Source organism: Gracilinanus agilis, chromosome 3 (assembly GCF_016433145.1).
Source record: "Gracilinanus agilis isolate LMUSP501 chromosome 3, AgileGrace, whole genome shotgun sequence".
NCBI classification, from domain to species: Eukaryota; Metazoa; Chordata; class Mammalia; order Didelphimorphia; family Didelphidae; genus Gracilinanus; species Gracilinanus agilis.
Genome location: NC_058132.1, coordinates 254,669,945 through 254,685,284, shown reverse-complemented (window position 1 = coordinate 254,685,284; position 15,340 = coordinate 254,669,945). Strand labels below are relative to the sequence as shown.

Genomic DNA, 15,340 nt, shown 5'->3' with positions numbered 1-15,340 from the left:
ATGTGTCCATTTCCAAGTGGCATTGTTAAACCAACAACTGTGAGAGATGGAGATAAGACAATGAAGCTCAATAGAGATGGGGAGTGAATTTGTAAATCTGGGAGTCATCTGCATAGATAACAGAGAAATCCATAAGAATTAATGAAATCACCAAAGAGTGTGTAGAAAGAAAAGAGAGCCACAGAATTATAGAGCTGAAAGAAATCATATAGTCTAATAGCTTCTTTTTAGAAATTGGTTAACTAAGCCTCAGTGAGGTAAATTGATTTGCCTCAGGCCAAATAGACAATTCATTTCAGATCTGATATTCAAATCTAGGCCTTCCAAGTCCAAGTCCAATGCTCTTTTCCCTCAACTGCAACAGATATTTTTAATAATATGAATAAAGCATATTCCTTTGGGAATGTCTCACTTTCCATATTTGCATACAGTTTGACTCATCGAGTTAGATTTGGGGAATGCTTGCAAAAGCTTTGCTTCCTTCCTATGTACATCCTCAGGGCATGCAGTTTATCCTGCCCATGGCATTCAAGACCTTTGGGAGTGTTATAAACTCTAGGAATATTAAAACGAACTTTGTACTGAGCAAGGCATGATGCACCATATTAGATGGATATAGGAATGTTATTGCTGATATCATTCTCTCTTTTTTTCTCCTAAAGGACTTTGTGATTATGTTCCTGCATCATCTTGCAACCATCTCCCTGATTACCTTTTCATATGTCAACAATATGGCCCGAGTGGGGACCCTGGTCATGTGTCTCCATGATGCAGCTGATGGCTTGCTGGAGGTGAGAGCTCTTGGTTGTTTTTTAACAAGAAGCCCGTAAGGCAGTAAGCCTACTGAGAAGCCATAGTTAGCCTGTGTTCTGATAAGCTGGCATTTTGGAGAATATTGTAATTACAATTAATTCTTACTTCAAAACTCCAGAGCATTTCCTTATCAATTTAAGCAAATATATTTGTAATTTAGTGAACAAAAAGCTTCATATGATAAATATTTTATCGTGTTAGGGTTCTTTGTTAAAAGTGTAATGAAACTTTTTTTTAATATTCCACCCTTACTATTAAAAAGATATTACAATTGCAAAATCACAATTATGATTTTCTAGTCATAATTTTTTTATGACTTTCCCAGGCATAATTTGACTACGCTTTGTTTCCTTTACTATACCAATGCATTAAAAACTATAGGGCTCTCCCAAGTGCTTTCCTTTTTCAACCCCCTTTTTTATCAATTTTTAAAGGAGGAATAGAAAAGGTTATACAATGGTTGCAGTTCTTATTATCAATTTAAATACCAAACTGTAGTAGTCAGAGTACAATGCAAACTCAAGCAGCAGATTTCATGTAAATATTGGAGGGAGGTACCCAAGTAAGAAGCCCTGTTCATATTGGGGAAAATACCTGTAAGGATATTAGTTATATAACTCACACAGACTTACATACATTCAGTGTATATGTGTGTGTATGTTTGTGTGTGTGTGTATATATATATATATACACATAAATACTTTTTGCCTTATTTTAACAGAAGGGCAAAGGCTGGAGCTATGCAAATGAGATTAAGTGACTTGCCCAGAGTCACACATTTGGACTCAGGTTCTCCCAACTCCCAACTATATCTACCATGTCAACTAACTGCTCCCATTCATTGTATATTCACACTGTTAAACAGGAATAATTTTGGAGAGGACAGTTTTCCTATTTATCCCTAACATTTACTAAAGAGTTCCTAGGGTCATGGACTTATGATCCTATCGTTTATTAAAGAAAATTGGTTCAAATAAAATATATGCCTCCGTTGAGGCATTTTGTTGAATAATGATCCAAAATAAAATACTCATAGTAATGCTTTGCTAAGGAAGAAATAAACTTAAGGACAGTTCTTTTAAAATTAATTGATATTTAGTTAAAGCCCAAATGCCTTCGGAGATGGGAAATAGGACTGCAGGTTGCTGTAACTTGCAGCCTTGAAAATGTCTTTATGCAATCTTCCATTTTTATCCAGGAAAGGTGATAGTGGCAAGTTGATTATTGTCCAAAAGGAAATAAACTTCATTACCAGCATGAGCTTTGGGTATATAAAAAGGCACTATGGAAAACCCAGTTGCTTTATAAGACATGACAGACTGTTTTGGTTAGGCCAGAAATAAGCAGTAAGTTGCCTTTTTATTTTTTCATTCAATTTAAAGAATTCGAACTCTCAGTGTTTTTGTTAGGCTAGAAAGAAGTCATTCATCAAATCAGTAGTTCATTTGCTTAGATACCATTTTGTTAATAAATATTTCCTTTGGCCTATGCAGTTTTTTCATCCCTTTGTGTTTCACTCAAAGCAAAGAAATTAGAGCATTTTAAATACTACAGTTAAAAATAAATGTCCTAGGATGCATTTGTTTGCCAATCCGTGTAAATGCTCTCAACAAGCCTTTGAGCATGGATTTATCTAATGGTGGCCCTCTACAATACAGAGGATGATAGCACAAGTTCGTTGGTATGTTGGGTTTATAGTCCTTCATTCACATTCCTGAAGACCTCTTTATCTTATGTAGAAAAATATCCTGAGTATAAATTCATTGTCATTCATGCCTCGCCACTTTTACCTTGAAATATTTAATTTTTCAATGCATTTGATTAACATGAGCACAGACTTATGAACACCTATAAGCAATGCATTCTGCTAGGCTCTTTAATACAAACATTACTGCCCTCAAGGAGTTTACATTCTACTGGGAGACACAGACACCTACATACATACATACATACATACAATTATGTATGTATGTATGTATCTATGGGGAGAGAGAGAGAGAGAGAGAGAGAGAGAGAGTGTGTGTGTGTGTATATGTCAGGAAATTTGAAATGACAGAGTACTAATAACTGGTAGGATCCCCCTGACTTGCCTTAAAAGGAGATAAGAATTTTGAGAGAATGCAATTTATGCTTTTGCAAAAATATGCAGGGGGGAAGAATATTTAGATAATAGTTTAGTCTAGATTATCCATGAATTTTTCACAAAATGGATGAACTTAAGGAATGTGAGATTAAGACATTTCTACCTTCTCCATGTGTAGGCTGACTTGCAAAGTAAAAGGGTCCCTAAAATGGCATTATTAAATGGTTAGAGGGCATCTCAGGCATTAGTCACTTGGCAGATTTGGCAAGTCTTTCTTTTAAAAGGAGATAATGCCTAAGTTAATTTACCAAGTTAGGTGACTTATGAGAGATTCGTTGAAATGACAAGATCTTGACATTTTGTTCTGTGTTTCTAAGTTTATGATATCAAGTCAGGGGGTATATTCCCAGACTAGACTCACTGTACCCATAAAAAGAACAAACAAAAATCTGAGTACAAATGGGAGGAGGCAATAAAACTCCAAAGATTCCAGATAATGCTGAGTAACTTCAGTGCTTGGATCTCCATTGTTGTTTAATGGGATCACCCAACATCTTTTTTTCATGGCACAAAGTAATAACATCATATATCAAAATGTCAGCAAGAGGGGGGGCAGCTAGATGATTTGGTAGATTGAGAGCCAGACCCAGAGACGGGAAGTCCTAGATTCAAGTCTGACCTCAAACGCTTCCTAGTTGTGTGATCCTGGGTGTTACTTAACCTCCATTGCCTGGCCCTTACCACTCTTCTGCCTTGGAATCAATATACAATATTGATTTTAAGACAGAAGGTAAGGATTTAAACATAACATATTTAAACACATAATAGCAAGAGTCTCCCCCTCATCCTTATCTTAACTCAACCTTATAGCTGAACTTTTTATATGCAGCATAAATTTGCACTGGTCAGTATTTTCATTTATGATGACTGATATATCTCTTGTAAACCATGGATGATTCATTAATACTGATGTCATACATCTGCATTATAATGCAATTGGTCAGTTTATAGCTCTGGAGAGGTCTAGACCTATTGATAGAAGCTTTTCATTTGCTAGTCCCACTAAATTAATATCACACCTTTTCTTTCTGTAGGCTGCCAAAATGGCCAATTATGCCAAGTTGCAAAAACTGTGTGATCTCATGTTTGTCATGTTTGCGATAGTTTTCATCACCACAAGACTTGGTATATTTCCTCTCTGGTAAGTAAGTCAGTCTTCTTTATCAAAATGATTCAGTGTCAAAAAAGAGGCTTAATTAACTCCATGGATGGTGACGAGCTGATTCTCCTTCAGAACTGGACTAAAATAAAGGAAAATGGGATGAAAAAGATATTTAATCGTCAGTAGAAGATGTTCAATTCCTGTCAATACTTATTACAAGCCAAGACAAGGAAAGGATGAGGCATAGAGAATATCTAGTAACACAAGAGGTTTTTGTTCTTGAAGAAGCCTGAAATCCATTTCAAGAATCCCACTGCCAAATTAATATTCTTAAAACACAGCCCAGGGGCAGCTAGATGGCACCTCCTAGCTTTTGAGCCTGAGCAAGTCTCCTAACCCCTATTTCCTAGCCCTTACCACTGTTCTGCCTTATAACAAATACATAGCATTTATTCTAAGACAGAAGGGTAAAGCTTTAAAAACAAAAACACATTTCCCTATTCAAAGCTCAACATTTCCCTATTCAAAGACCCCTGCTGGCTCCCCATTGCCTCTAGGATAACCCACAAACTCTATCATATGGTATTTAAAGTTTTTTTAATTATCTAACTAAAGACTGAAGACTACACTTCAGCCCAGCTTGTTCTTCATGTGTGAAATTCCTTCTATCATCTACCAGCTTCTGCACAAGTTATCATCTTCAGCCCCTCCTCACCTTTGCCTTATAGAATCCTTTGTCCAACTCTTCATGACCCCATTTGGGGTTTTCTTGGCAAAGATCTTGGAATCGTTTGCCATTTCCTTCTTCATTCTATAGGACAGGCATATAGGGTTAAGTGATTTACACAGAGTCACACAGCTATTAACTGTCTGAGGGAGGCCACATTTGAACTCGTGAAGAAGAGTCTTCCTGGTTCTAAGCCTAGTACACTATCTACTGTGCCACCTAGGTGCCCAGAGTCCCTATCTTTCTTCAAGTGACACTTCCTGGATGAGGGCTTCCAGATTCCCTATCCCATCTCAGCTATCAGTAATCCCCTCTGAAATTACCTTGAATTTAATTTGTCTATATGAAATTTCCCTGTCCTAATAGAGCTAGGAAGACATGAGGTCAAGTTCTGTCTTTGACTCCTGCTTGTTTTGTGACATTAAGCATGTCACTACAGGTGTCAAACATCCATCAACAACACTCCCCAAAGCAGCTTGCACCAAAATACAATAGTTTAACTAAAAAAATAAAAATTCAATTGAACATAGATAATGTTACTAGGTGGTTTTCTAAGTCAATATGCTGCCTCAAGGATCCTTTTTTATGGTTTAGTAACTTCATTTCTATTTGAATTTGACACCACTGGCTTAGAAAATCCTCTATATAACGTTACAGAGAAAGCACTGATGTTCATTGTTAGAACTGCACACAAGCATTTCCTTTATTCATGAAATCACAAATTTCGTTATTTCCCTGTCTTTATGTTCTGGATTTATTTTTACATATAGGTGTTTTCCCCCAAGAGAATAGATGCTCCTTAGTCAATAAGTCAAAAAATATTTATTAAATGCCCACTATGTATCACACACTATTATGCTAGGTGCTTGGGATATAAAGAAAGCCACAAACACACCTGTCTTCAAGGAGCTTGCAGTCTAATGGGGGAAACAACATACAAAGGACTATGTGCCACAAAATATATGGAGGACACACTGGAGGAAATCAACAGAGGGAAAGCAGTAACATTGAAGAGGATAGGAACTGTTTCTTGCAGAAGGTGGATTTTAGCAGGGACTAGAAGGGAGCCAAAAGTGAAGAGGTAGAAATAGGGTTGGGACTGTATCCTTTCTACCTAGACAGTACATTGTCTAGCGCTTTGTGTTTGATAAATGTGTATTGATTGTTTTCCTTGAAATTGAGAGACAACTTTTCTTCCACTTCTACTCAGGGCTAGGCAGAGCTGACTTTCTTAGAATGCAGAGGCCAGAATAGTAAGAATAAGTCTCTCAGGAACAAGGAAATGTGGTTATTAGTGCCTCCTATTTTAATGACACAAAATCTCTTCCTTGAGTACTTGTTGAGGCTATATAAAGAATGAGATCAATATATGGTCAATATTGTACCCATGAGAAACTGTCATTGTGACCATTTACATCCAAGTTTTGGATAAGGGGCATCTAGAGGGAAAGAACCTTATTCCATTATCCTAAGTAACATATGACAAAGCTGTAGTTGGATAACCAGGGTGTGACATCTTTCTCCATGTGCCTGGAGATTAGTTATTGGCTAAGCTTTAGTTAGACAATCTGCTTTTCTTCCAAAAAAACTTCAATAGGAATTAGGACATTTTAATTTTAATAGCATTTGTCTCAGTCATTTTCCTTCATTTCAGGTAACATTATTTTACTTTACCCTCTCATTTTTCAAATCTCTGCAGGCCATAAAATTATAGACTCTTATAGATTCACATTGCACATGGGAAAGACTCTAGACCAGTGGTTCCCAAACTTTTTTGGCTTACTGCCCCCTTTCCAGAAAAAATATTACTTAGCTCCCTGGAAATTAATTTTTTAAAAATTTTAATAGCAATTAATAAGAAAGATAAATGCACCTGTGGCCATCACCGCCCTTCTGGATCGCTGCAGCACCCACCAGGGTGCGGTAAGGTAGTGCCCACTTTGGGCACTGCTCTAGAGCCAGACTTAGATTGAAATCCTCCCCGTGTAACCTTGAGCAAGTCCACTGGCCATCCTGGGGGTAGGGATAAGAAGGAGAATAAACATTTGTATAGCACCTATTAAGTGCCAACCACTGTGTTAAGTCCTTTTACAAATATTATCTCATTTTATCCTTCTCTATGTGAAGTGCTATTACTATTCCTACTTTTCAGTTGAGGAAACTGAGGCAATTAGAGGTTAAGTGGCTTGCCTAGGTTACATTATTAGTGTCTGAGGTTAGATCTGTACTTCTTGACTCCAAACCCAGAACACTATGTACTGCACTTTCAGCAGCTTACCTGGGGAATCAGGTTCCTCATGTATAAAACGAGGTTAAACTAGATTGACTTTTCCAGGTCTTTATCTATAATTCTATTATTCCCTCCTATAGTCACATCCCTTCCAAAACATTTTTGACATTTCTTCTTTGCCTGAAAGCCTCCAGCGATACTGATCTCACTTCTTCTCAAAGAAGTCCATTCCATTTTAGACCAGCTTAAATTATTATAAAAAGATCTTTCTCGGAAGGAAATTTGCTTTCCTAAAACTTCTATCTATTGGCAATAGTTTGCTTTCTGGGCTAAAAAGAATGAAACTCTTCTTTCTACATGACTGATCTTTTACATTCTAAAAGACAGCTGTTATACTTGCCTTCAAATCTTGTCTTTCTTTAAGAAAAACATTCTCAGTTCCTTCCACCTGTTGTTCACATGATGGTTTTGAGATCCCTTTATTATCCTTGTAACTTGTATTGTTTCCAATTTTGTCCTTCTTGAAGTGTGGCACTGAGGATGGTCCGGTGTACTCTAGATGTGGTCTGACCAGCAAAGAAAATTCCTTTGATCTGGATGGTACACTTATCCAAATGCATCTTAAGATTCTGTCCACTTGTTAAAGCAATGAAATGAGTTGCTTAACTCATTGAGATTGTGCTCAGCTAAAATAGTCATGTAGCATTGATTATAATTTATTGTCAAACCATATCTCCCTAATCTCCTACTTATGTAGAATGTTTTATTTTTTAAATCTAAAAGAAGGGCTTCATATTTATAACTGTTAAACTTTAGCATGTTGATTCAAACATTTCACCTATCCTTTTGAGATTTTTAAAATGTTGATTCTATTATCCATCATATTAGCTTTGTCTTCTAGCTTTGTACTATTCATGAATTTGATAAATATACTTTGTATGTCTTTATCAAATCTCTGATAAAGATAGAGCCTCCTGTGGCATTAATGATATACTTATAGAGTGATATTGATCTATTAGTTGATATTCTAAGTACAATTAGTCAATCAATACCAAATTCTCTTAACTATACTCTCAACCAGACTACTTTTTCCATTTTGTCTATTAAGATGAAATAGGGAGGTAGGTAGGTAGCATAGTGGATAGAATGTCAGGCCTGGAGTCAGGAAGATTCATCCTCCTGAGCTCAAATCACGTCTGAAACACTTACTAATGTGTGATGTTGGGGAAGTCACTTAACCCTGTTTGCCTCAGTTTCCTCATCTCTCAAATGAGCTGAAGAAAGAAATGGCAAATCACTCAAGTATATTTGCCAAGAAACCCCAAATGGGGTCATGAAGGGTCAGATGCAACTGAAGTGACTTAACTATCAAGATAAAAGAAATGATCACATACTCTCATGATATTGAAATATGCCATATTTGTAGCTAAATAATATAGTAACCCTGGCAAAGAGGAAAATGAGACCAGTTTGGTCTTTTTTTTTTTTTTTGGCTAAATATATACTGGCTCCTAGTGATAACCTCTTTTCTAATTGCTCATCAACCATTTAACATTCTATTATAGAATTTTGCTAGGAACTGAGTCAAATTTGCCCATCTAGAATTTCTAGGATCAATCTTTTTGTTTCTGTTTGAATATTAGAACTTACTTCCATATTTACTTTTGGCCCTTGATTTTTGTTTTTGATACCTCAAAGAATTATTGCCTCATTTGGATCTGTAAGCCATTTCCCAACATGGAGTAATTTGCCTGCTGGAGAACTGGAATAATTTAGAGTAGTCAGGGGTTCCCTTACTAGCCATTATTTTTTTTGCTTTACTTCACTGAAATTTTTTAAACCCTTACCTTCTGTCTTAGAATCAATACTGTATATTGGTTCTAAGGCAGAAGAGCAGAAAGGGCTAGGCAGTGGGGATTAAGTGACTTGCCCAGGGTCACAAAGCTAGGAAGTATCTGTGGCCAGATTTCAACCCAGGACTTCCTGTCTTTGAGCTTGGTTCTCAATTCCTGAGCTGTCCTTACTTCACTCTTAAACATGGTTGTTTAAACCCCTCCAGTTGGAAGATCATTTTCCTTGACTGAGAAGATGCAAACAAAATAAGAATTAAATAACTCTGCATGCTGTTTTTTGTTCATAGAGTAGCACTTGCTGTCAGTATGGTATCTACCCCTTCCTTATTTATCTTCTTGGTATGAATGATGTTTTAGAAAACATTATTGTCTTTAGCACTTTTTCTAAATTTCCAATCATCTGGGACTTTGCCCTTCTTGTCATCTTTTTTGCAGTCTAATGACACCATTTTGTACTTATCCTTGACTATCTGTCATTTTTCTTGGGCTCTTTTGGTTTTTGGTCTCTTCAATTCTGCCCTTCTTAGTGAACTTTCTCTGTAGTCTCATCAGTTCTGTTTTTGTTTCTTTTTTAGGTATCATACCCTTTTTTTCTCTCTCATTGAAATGATTCATGAGTATATTCTAAGAGTTTCCTTCTTTTTAAGTAACTTATTATCTATACCTTTTAAGTTATATTCCTTTGACTTGGGGTTCTTAACTTTTTTTGTTTTTTATAATGGACCCTTTTCCTATCATGGGGTAATTTTTCTTCCTGGAGAGCTAGAATAATTTACAGTAGCCTGGTGTTCCCATATTGGTCCCTCAGAGTATCTCCCCCATCTCAGAGTAATGTTGCCTACATTCCTAGTCAAAAGAAATGCTAAATTTTCCCCAACCAAGTTCATGGACCCCCTGAAATCTACTCACAAACTCTTCAGAGATCTCTGGACCTCAAGTTAAGAACCTTTGCATTAGAGTCCTGAGATCATACCTATTTTGGCTTTGAAATTGCTAAAATATATTTTCCTCCAGGTGAGTGTTTATATATGATTATATTCAATATATTTCTTGATACAGGGCTAAATTACTCTCAAATACAGTACTAGTTCTCCTAAAGTTTCCAACCTTCCCACATCATTAACCAGTTCTTGCTTGTTGATCAGAAATAAATTCAAAGCAATAGTACCACTCATTCTGAAAAGTGATATTTTCTGTTAATAAAATCAAGGTTTAATTCTGTTAATCTGCTTTCTAACAGGAGACTTCTAGCAGTATAGCTTCAGGATAGCTCTATTCCAACTACATCACAATACTGCAATATTGCCTAAAGGGTGGGGCAGGGTGGACAGAACAAAGTGAGGGCAGGGGAACGGGAGAAGGAAGTTGGGGGAAGACCAATAATAACTAGTAACACACCTCAGTTTCCATTTCCATGCCCTTCTAGGTATATAGATGAGTTCCATCTAAAGGTAATAAGGTCCTGAGCTAGAATGATAGTAGCGAGCATGCAGAGGAAGCCATGAGATTCTATTGAAGTAAAATTAATAGTTGGAGGCAGCTAGGTGGCTCAGTGGGTAGAATGCTGGGTCTAGAGTCAGGAAGACCTGAGTTCAAATCCAGCCTCAAACACTTCCTAGCTGTGTTACTCTAGGTAAGTCATTTGACCTCTGCTTGCCTTAATCCACTGGAGAAGGAAACCACATGGACAGTATGATCCACAGACTCAACAAGAGTCACAAATGACTGAATAAAATCAAAGAATTAACGGAACTTACCAACTTGTTGGATATGAAAATTGAGGTGAAAAGTCAAAGATAAATCTTTGGGGGAGAATAGTAGTACCAGGACTAGAAATAGGGAAGTTAGAAGAAGTACAATTTAAAGGGAAACTTAATGCATTGATCCTAGAAAAAATGAATTCATTCATTCCGGAAGGTCATTCTTTTACCTTTTTATGGATTTGCATCATACCAGTAATTGATTTGGCTATTTTCAAGACTTGGCATGGGGATAACCATAATAAGTCTTAAATTGTTGAATACTTCTATGAACAAATTCTTTTTGCATCATTTGTCCAATTATTATCCTTTTATTATTATTGTCCTCTTGTCCTTTGAACATCCGTATGAGTAAAATATATATGTATGTGGGTCTATATATAGACTCACATACACATACATATATATTTGGTGGGAAAAATACATATATATTATTGTCCTATTATCCTTTGAGCATCTTTGTGAGAAAAGCTTATATATATACATATATGTGGGTATATATATATTTATAATGGAATATATATTATTATTATTCTCCTATAATCCTTTGAGAATCTTTGGGAGTGAGGTATATATACATATACAGATTTGTATATATATAAATTTATAGTGGAGTGTATGTTATTGTTATCCTATAATCCTTTGAGCATCTTTCTAAGTGAGATTTATCCACAAATATATAGATATTTATAGTGGAGTATATATTATTATTGTTGCTCTATAATCCTTTGAACATCTTTATGAATAAAGTTTTTACATATATATTCATCCATATTTCGTGGCATATAAATTATTATTGTGCTGTTAGCCTTTGAGCATCTCTGTAAATGGAATGGATGATTTATGAGGAGAGGGAAGAACACTACTATTTTCCCTTTTTTATGAAGTATTAACTGAAGCAGAGAAGTGACGTGATGTGTATAAAGTCATAAGACCTTGATAGAGACAGACTAGAAGTCAAAGGTTCTACTTTCTGTTCTGCTTTCACGTTCAACTACCATTTAGCGTCTTTCTGTTAAACAGGGACATCTCTTTCAAGGTCTAACCTACAAAAATTCAGGTTATACTTTTAATGTATTTCCGTGTACATACACGCAGGCCACTTAAAGCCCGTTTTTTATTCCCTTCCACTAACTTGCTCACGTATATTGTAGTTTGGGGTCTTCTCTACATGGTAGTTAAGCAAGACACTGGTTGTAATGATGTGCTGTAATTTATGCTAGGTGCAGGATGAAAGTGTCATCTTTGTAATCATTGCATGCTTTTTGAGAAAGAGAAGAATCCCATTCTGGCTCGTGCTGACTCCAAATGCTTTGTTTTAATCACTGCTATTGTCAGAGGCAGCCTGATAGAGGGCATGGAGAGCCACTCTGAGGGTTAGGAAGACCTGGGTCAAGCTACACCTCTGATGACCACATCAAGGCTTTGTGACTCTAGCCTAGTCCAGGAACCCCTCATTTCTCCAGGCAACACTCTAAGGCTCTAATTCCCAGAGCAGTTCCAAGTCTGATCTGCATTGCCAGAAATCATTCCTTACAGTACTTGCCCTTCAGGAGTGCCCTGTAGCGGTGAGGTCCCAGGACCCATGTGCATGGCATGGTGCGGGTGCTCTCTAAGCAGATAACACTGAACCACCACAGAACCCTGGGTCGAGTTCTCCCTAATCACTGCATGTCCCTGGAGCTCCTCTCTGCTACCAGAAAGAAGCGCTGTCACTGATGACTGCATTCTAAACCTCCATTTATTTTCCCCTGCAGCAGTATTTCTGGGCTAGCCCATTAGCCGCAAGGACTAGAATGAATGTCATAACTGAGGGCTCTGCGTGTTACCAGGTACTCTTCCCTTCAGAGGCATCAGAGGACTTTCACATCCTTTCATCCTGACTCTGTTCAAGCAGGGCAATGTTATGGGCCTTATTTTGACCTCACATTTACACCTGTCTGCCTCTATCAAAAGGGCTGGGAGTCAATTGCATATCTTCAGTAGCAGATTTTATACCATAAATCCATCATTTTTTTCCTCTGCTGCGGTTTGGGTTTAAAGAACATGAGCTCTCTGTATTTCGCTTTCTACAGTGCTCCATTCTGCAATGTGGGGAAATTAATTGCAGATTTGTACTCTCTGGAGGTCTAGGCAGGTTTTTTTTCTAAGTTGTTATGGAGCTACCTAGACTATTCAGCTGTCAAACAGACTCTTTAATACGATTTTCAAGTCTTTGGTGTTTGGGATCCAAAAGAACATGTCAAGTTTAGCTTTCTCTCTGACTTGCTTTTCAAACTGAAACATTTACCAAAAGAACATTGCAAGTTTGCTTCTCTGAATAGCTGATGATTACCAGATTAGTCTCAGAGTTCGCAAATATGTAAGAGCTGAAAAGATTTTTTTTTCAAATCAATTCTAAGAAATTACTTTGAAATTTGTTTTTCTGCTTGTGTTAAATGGTACATTTTAAATGCCAAGAGTAAAAGCTGAGTTCTTTGCACCATTGTGACTTTCAGTACATTTTTTTTCATAATGCTTCCATTTTGCATTAACAGGTAAATTTTATTGAGGAGAAAAGAAATGAGTAAATTTAACACTGGAAAAATTTTCTCCATTTAAAATAAGCAAAGCACTTACTGCGTCAGTGTTTGACAGAAGTTAAGCAATACCCTTTTAATCAGAAGCATAAATACTGAAGAGGAAGCTGTTATATTTGAGCGAGTTAAAACTGGCCTATAATGCTGTGAATAATGGATTCAATTTCCCAATAGTATATTATAATGATCCTCCCCTCTTCCACTTCCGTCTTCTTGCTGATTTTTCAGGACCGTTTTAACTTTTACAGAAAGCAGATATTTTATACATCTTGTCATGTGTATTTCTGTGCTTCCCACCCCCATTTCTCATAGGTTTGTTGCCTCAGCATGATTTTTTTTTGCTTTTGCTAAGAATTAGCCTCACCAGACTGTACTATAAAATGAATGCCTTTATGAACTAGACAAGAGTGAAACAGCTAAGGTGAGCTAAGATGTTATATGATTTCTTCTGTGAAGATCACTTTAATTCAACATGCAAGGTTAAAGGGCTCTTCTATTAAATGGATTACAGAGATGATCCAACAAAAGAAGGTGTGAGGTCAAGGAGGAGAGTAAAAATGTTCAGCTTCAGGTTGATTTCTAGAAAAGGAGGCAGTTAGTTTTAGACAATTCGGAGAGAAAGGACCTTAATTTTATCATAAGGCAAATATTTTCTCATTTCATGTTGAAGGGTTTTTTTTCATGAGAGATACAGAGCAAGAGCAATGACTCAACGGGAGAAAATGCTGTATCCTAGTAACATCTACTCGGAGATGATGCCTTGATTTTTCTCCTAGTGCAAAATTCATTGCTAAGGGGGAAAGAAAAGCACTTTTGATATGTAGAAATATCAAAAGGCTTTTCCATAAAATTCATTTTCGTTACCACTGAAATTTCAGAATGACCAATTTCATCTCCAACAGTAGTACCAAGTCTAAAGTTTGAAAAGATTTTGAATCAAAATAGATACATTTCAGCCAACTTTGCCATAAAACAAAATCAAGCATATGAAGGCCAGCCCTTATTTAATGTTAGTTTTTTAGGTGTAGATGCATTCTGCGGTATTTCTCCCTCTGTGCCTCCCACACATCTCCTTCACATAACGTCCCTCCCTTCAGCAATCACCTCCATGCTGCTGTTGCTGCTGCTGGGTCCCTTCTTTTCAGAGCTCCTGGATTCAGTTGAGAACTGAGCTTTGTTTGTGCCTCACTCTTACAATTTATGGACTAGTCAGGGCTAACCTAGCACCATGCTAACCATCTCTGGGAAGGACCATAACAGTTCTCAGAGACTAGAAAGTCAAGGTTGTTCTGAATTTCTTCCCAGGAATTCATGTGGCTTTTTTCCCTGCCATAGTAGCTACCTTTGAGTATGTTACTGAAAACAAGGTGATGTGAGCAGTGCCAGCTCTGAAATCCTTGACATTTCTTACCTGGCATCACCAGCATCATCTGGCAATCATGAAGTAGAAAGAGACCAAAAAGAAGAGCTGGATAGGAGCCCCAACGCTTTGTTTAGTTCAATTCAGCAAGCTTTAATATGATGATCACTTGCCAACTACATAATCTTAGGTGTGCCACTTAACCTCTTAAAGTCTCAGTTTCTCTTTTGAAAATGGGGATGATAACACTTGTACTGCCCATCCTGCTTGTCTATCATAAGGTTCTGAAGGAATAACATACTTGAAAGCACTCTATTAGACCTAAAACACTATGCAAATATAAGCTGCTATTAAGCTATCATTTAATTTTCCTTGTCTCTCTAGCTAAACTAAACTCTTTGAGGTTAATGTCCCTTAATGAGGACTCACTATCTTTGTGTCAATAAGAACATGGGCAAGCTAGCTAAAGAGACAATGAAATCTGAAATGCAACTGGCCCTGTTGTAGTATTAAAAGAAATACACATTTGGTCAAAAGAAAATAGCTCTCCTCCCCAGAAGTTTCTGGCTTTTTGAGATCCTTCCATTCCTTCCCTTCCCTTCCTTTTACTTCCTTTTCTTTCCTTTCCATTCCATTCCCTTCCCTTCCATTCCCTTCCCTTCCTTACAGATAAGGCTTGGAGCAATTGGAGAGCCCTTCCCTCCCTTTTCTTTTCCTCCCTCCTACTTTCTTCCTCCTTCCCTCCCTCCTCTCCTTTCCATTTCCTTCCTTCC

The 15,340-nt window shown here is 37.0% G+C and overlaps 1 protein-coding gene across 1 annotated transcript in view; it reads left to right on the top strand.

Moving 5' to 3' along the window:
* Nucleotides 1-15,340, top strand: part of CERS6 (ceramide synthase 6) — a 318,341-nt gene that overhangs the window by 253,520 nt on the left and 49,481 nt on the right. Inside the window, exons 7-8 of the mRNA XM_044669814.1 lie at nucleotides 663-791; nucleotides 3,991-4,097. Of these exons, the coding sequence (XP_044525749.1) occupies nucleotides 663-791; nucleotides 3,991-4,097 (236 nt within the window). The remainder of the gene's footprint in view (nucleotides 1-662; nucleotides 792-3,990; nucleotides 4,098-15,340) is intronic.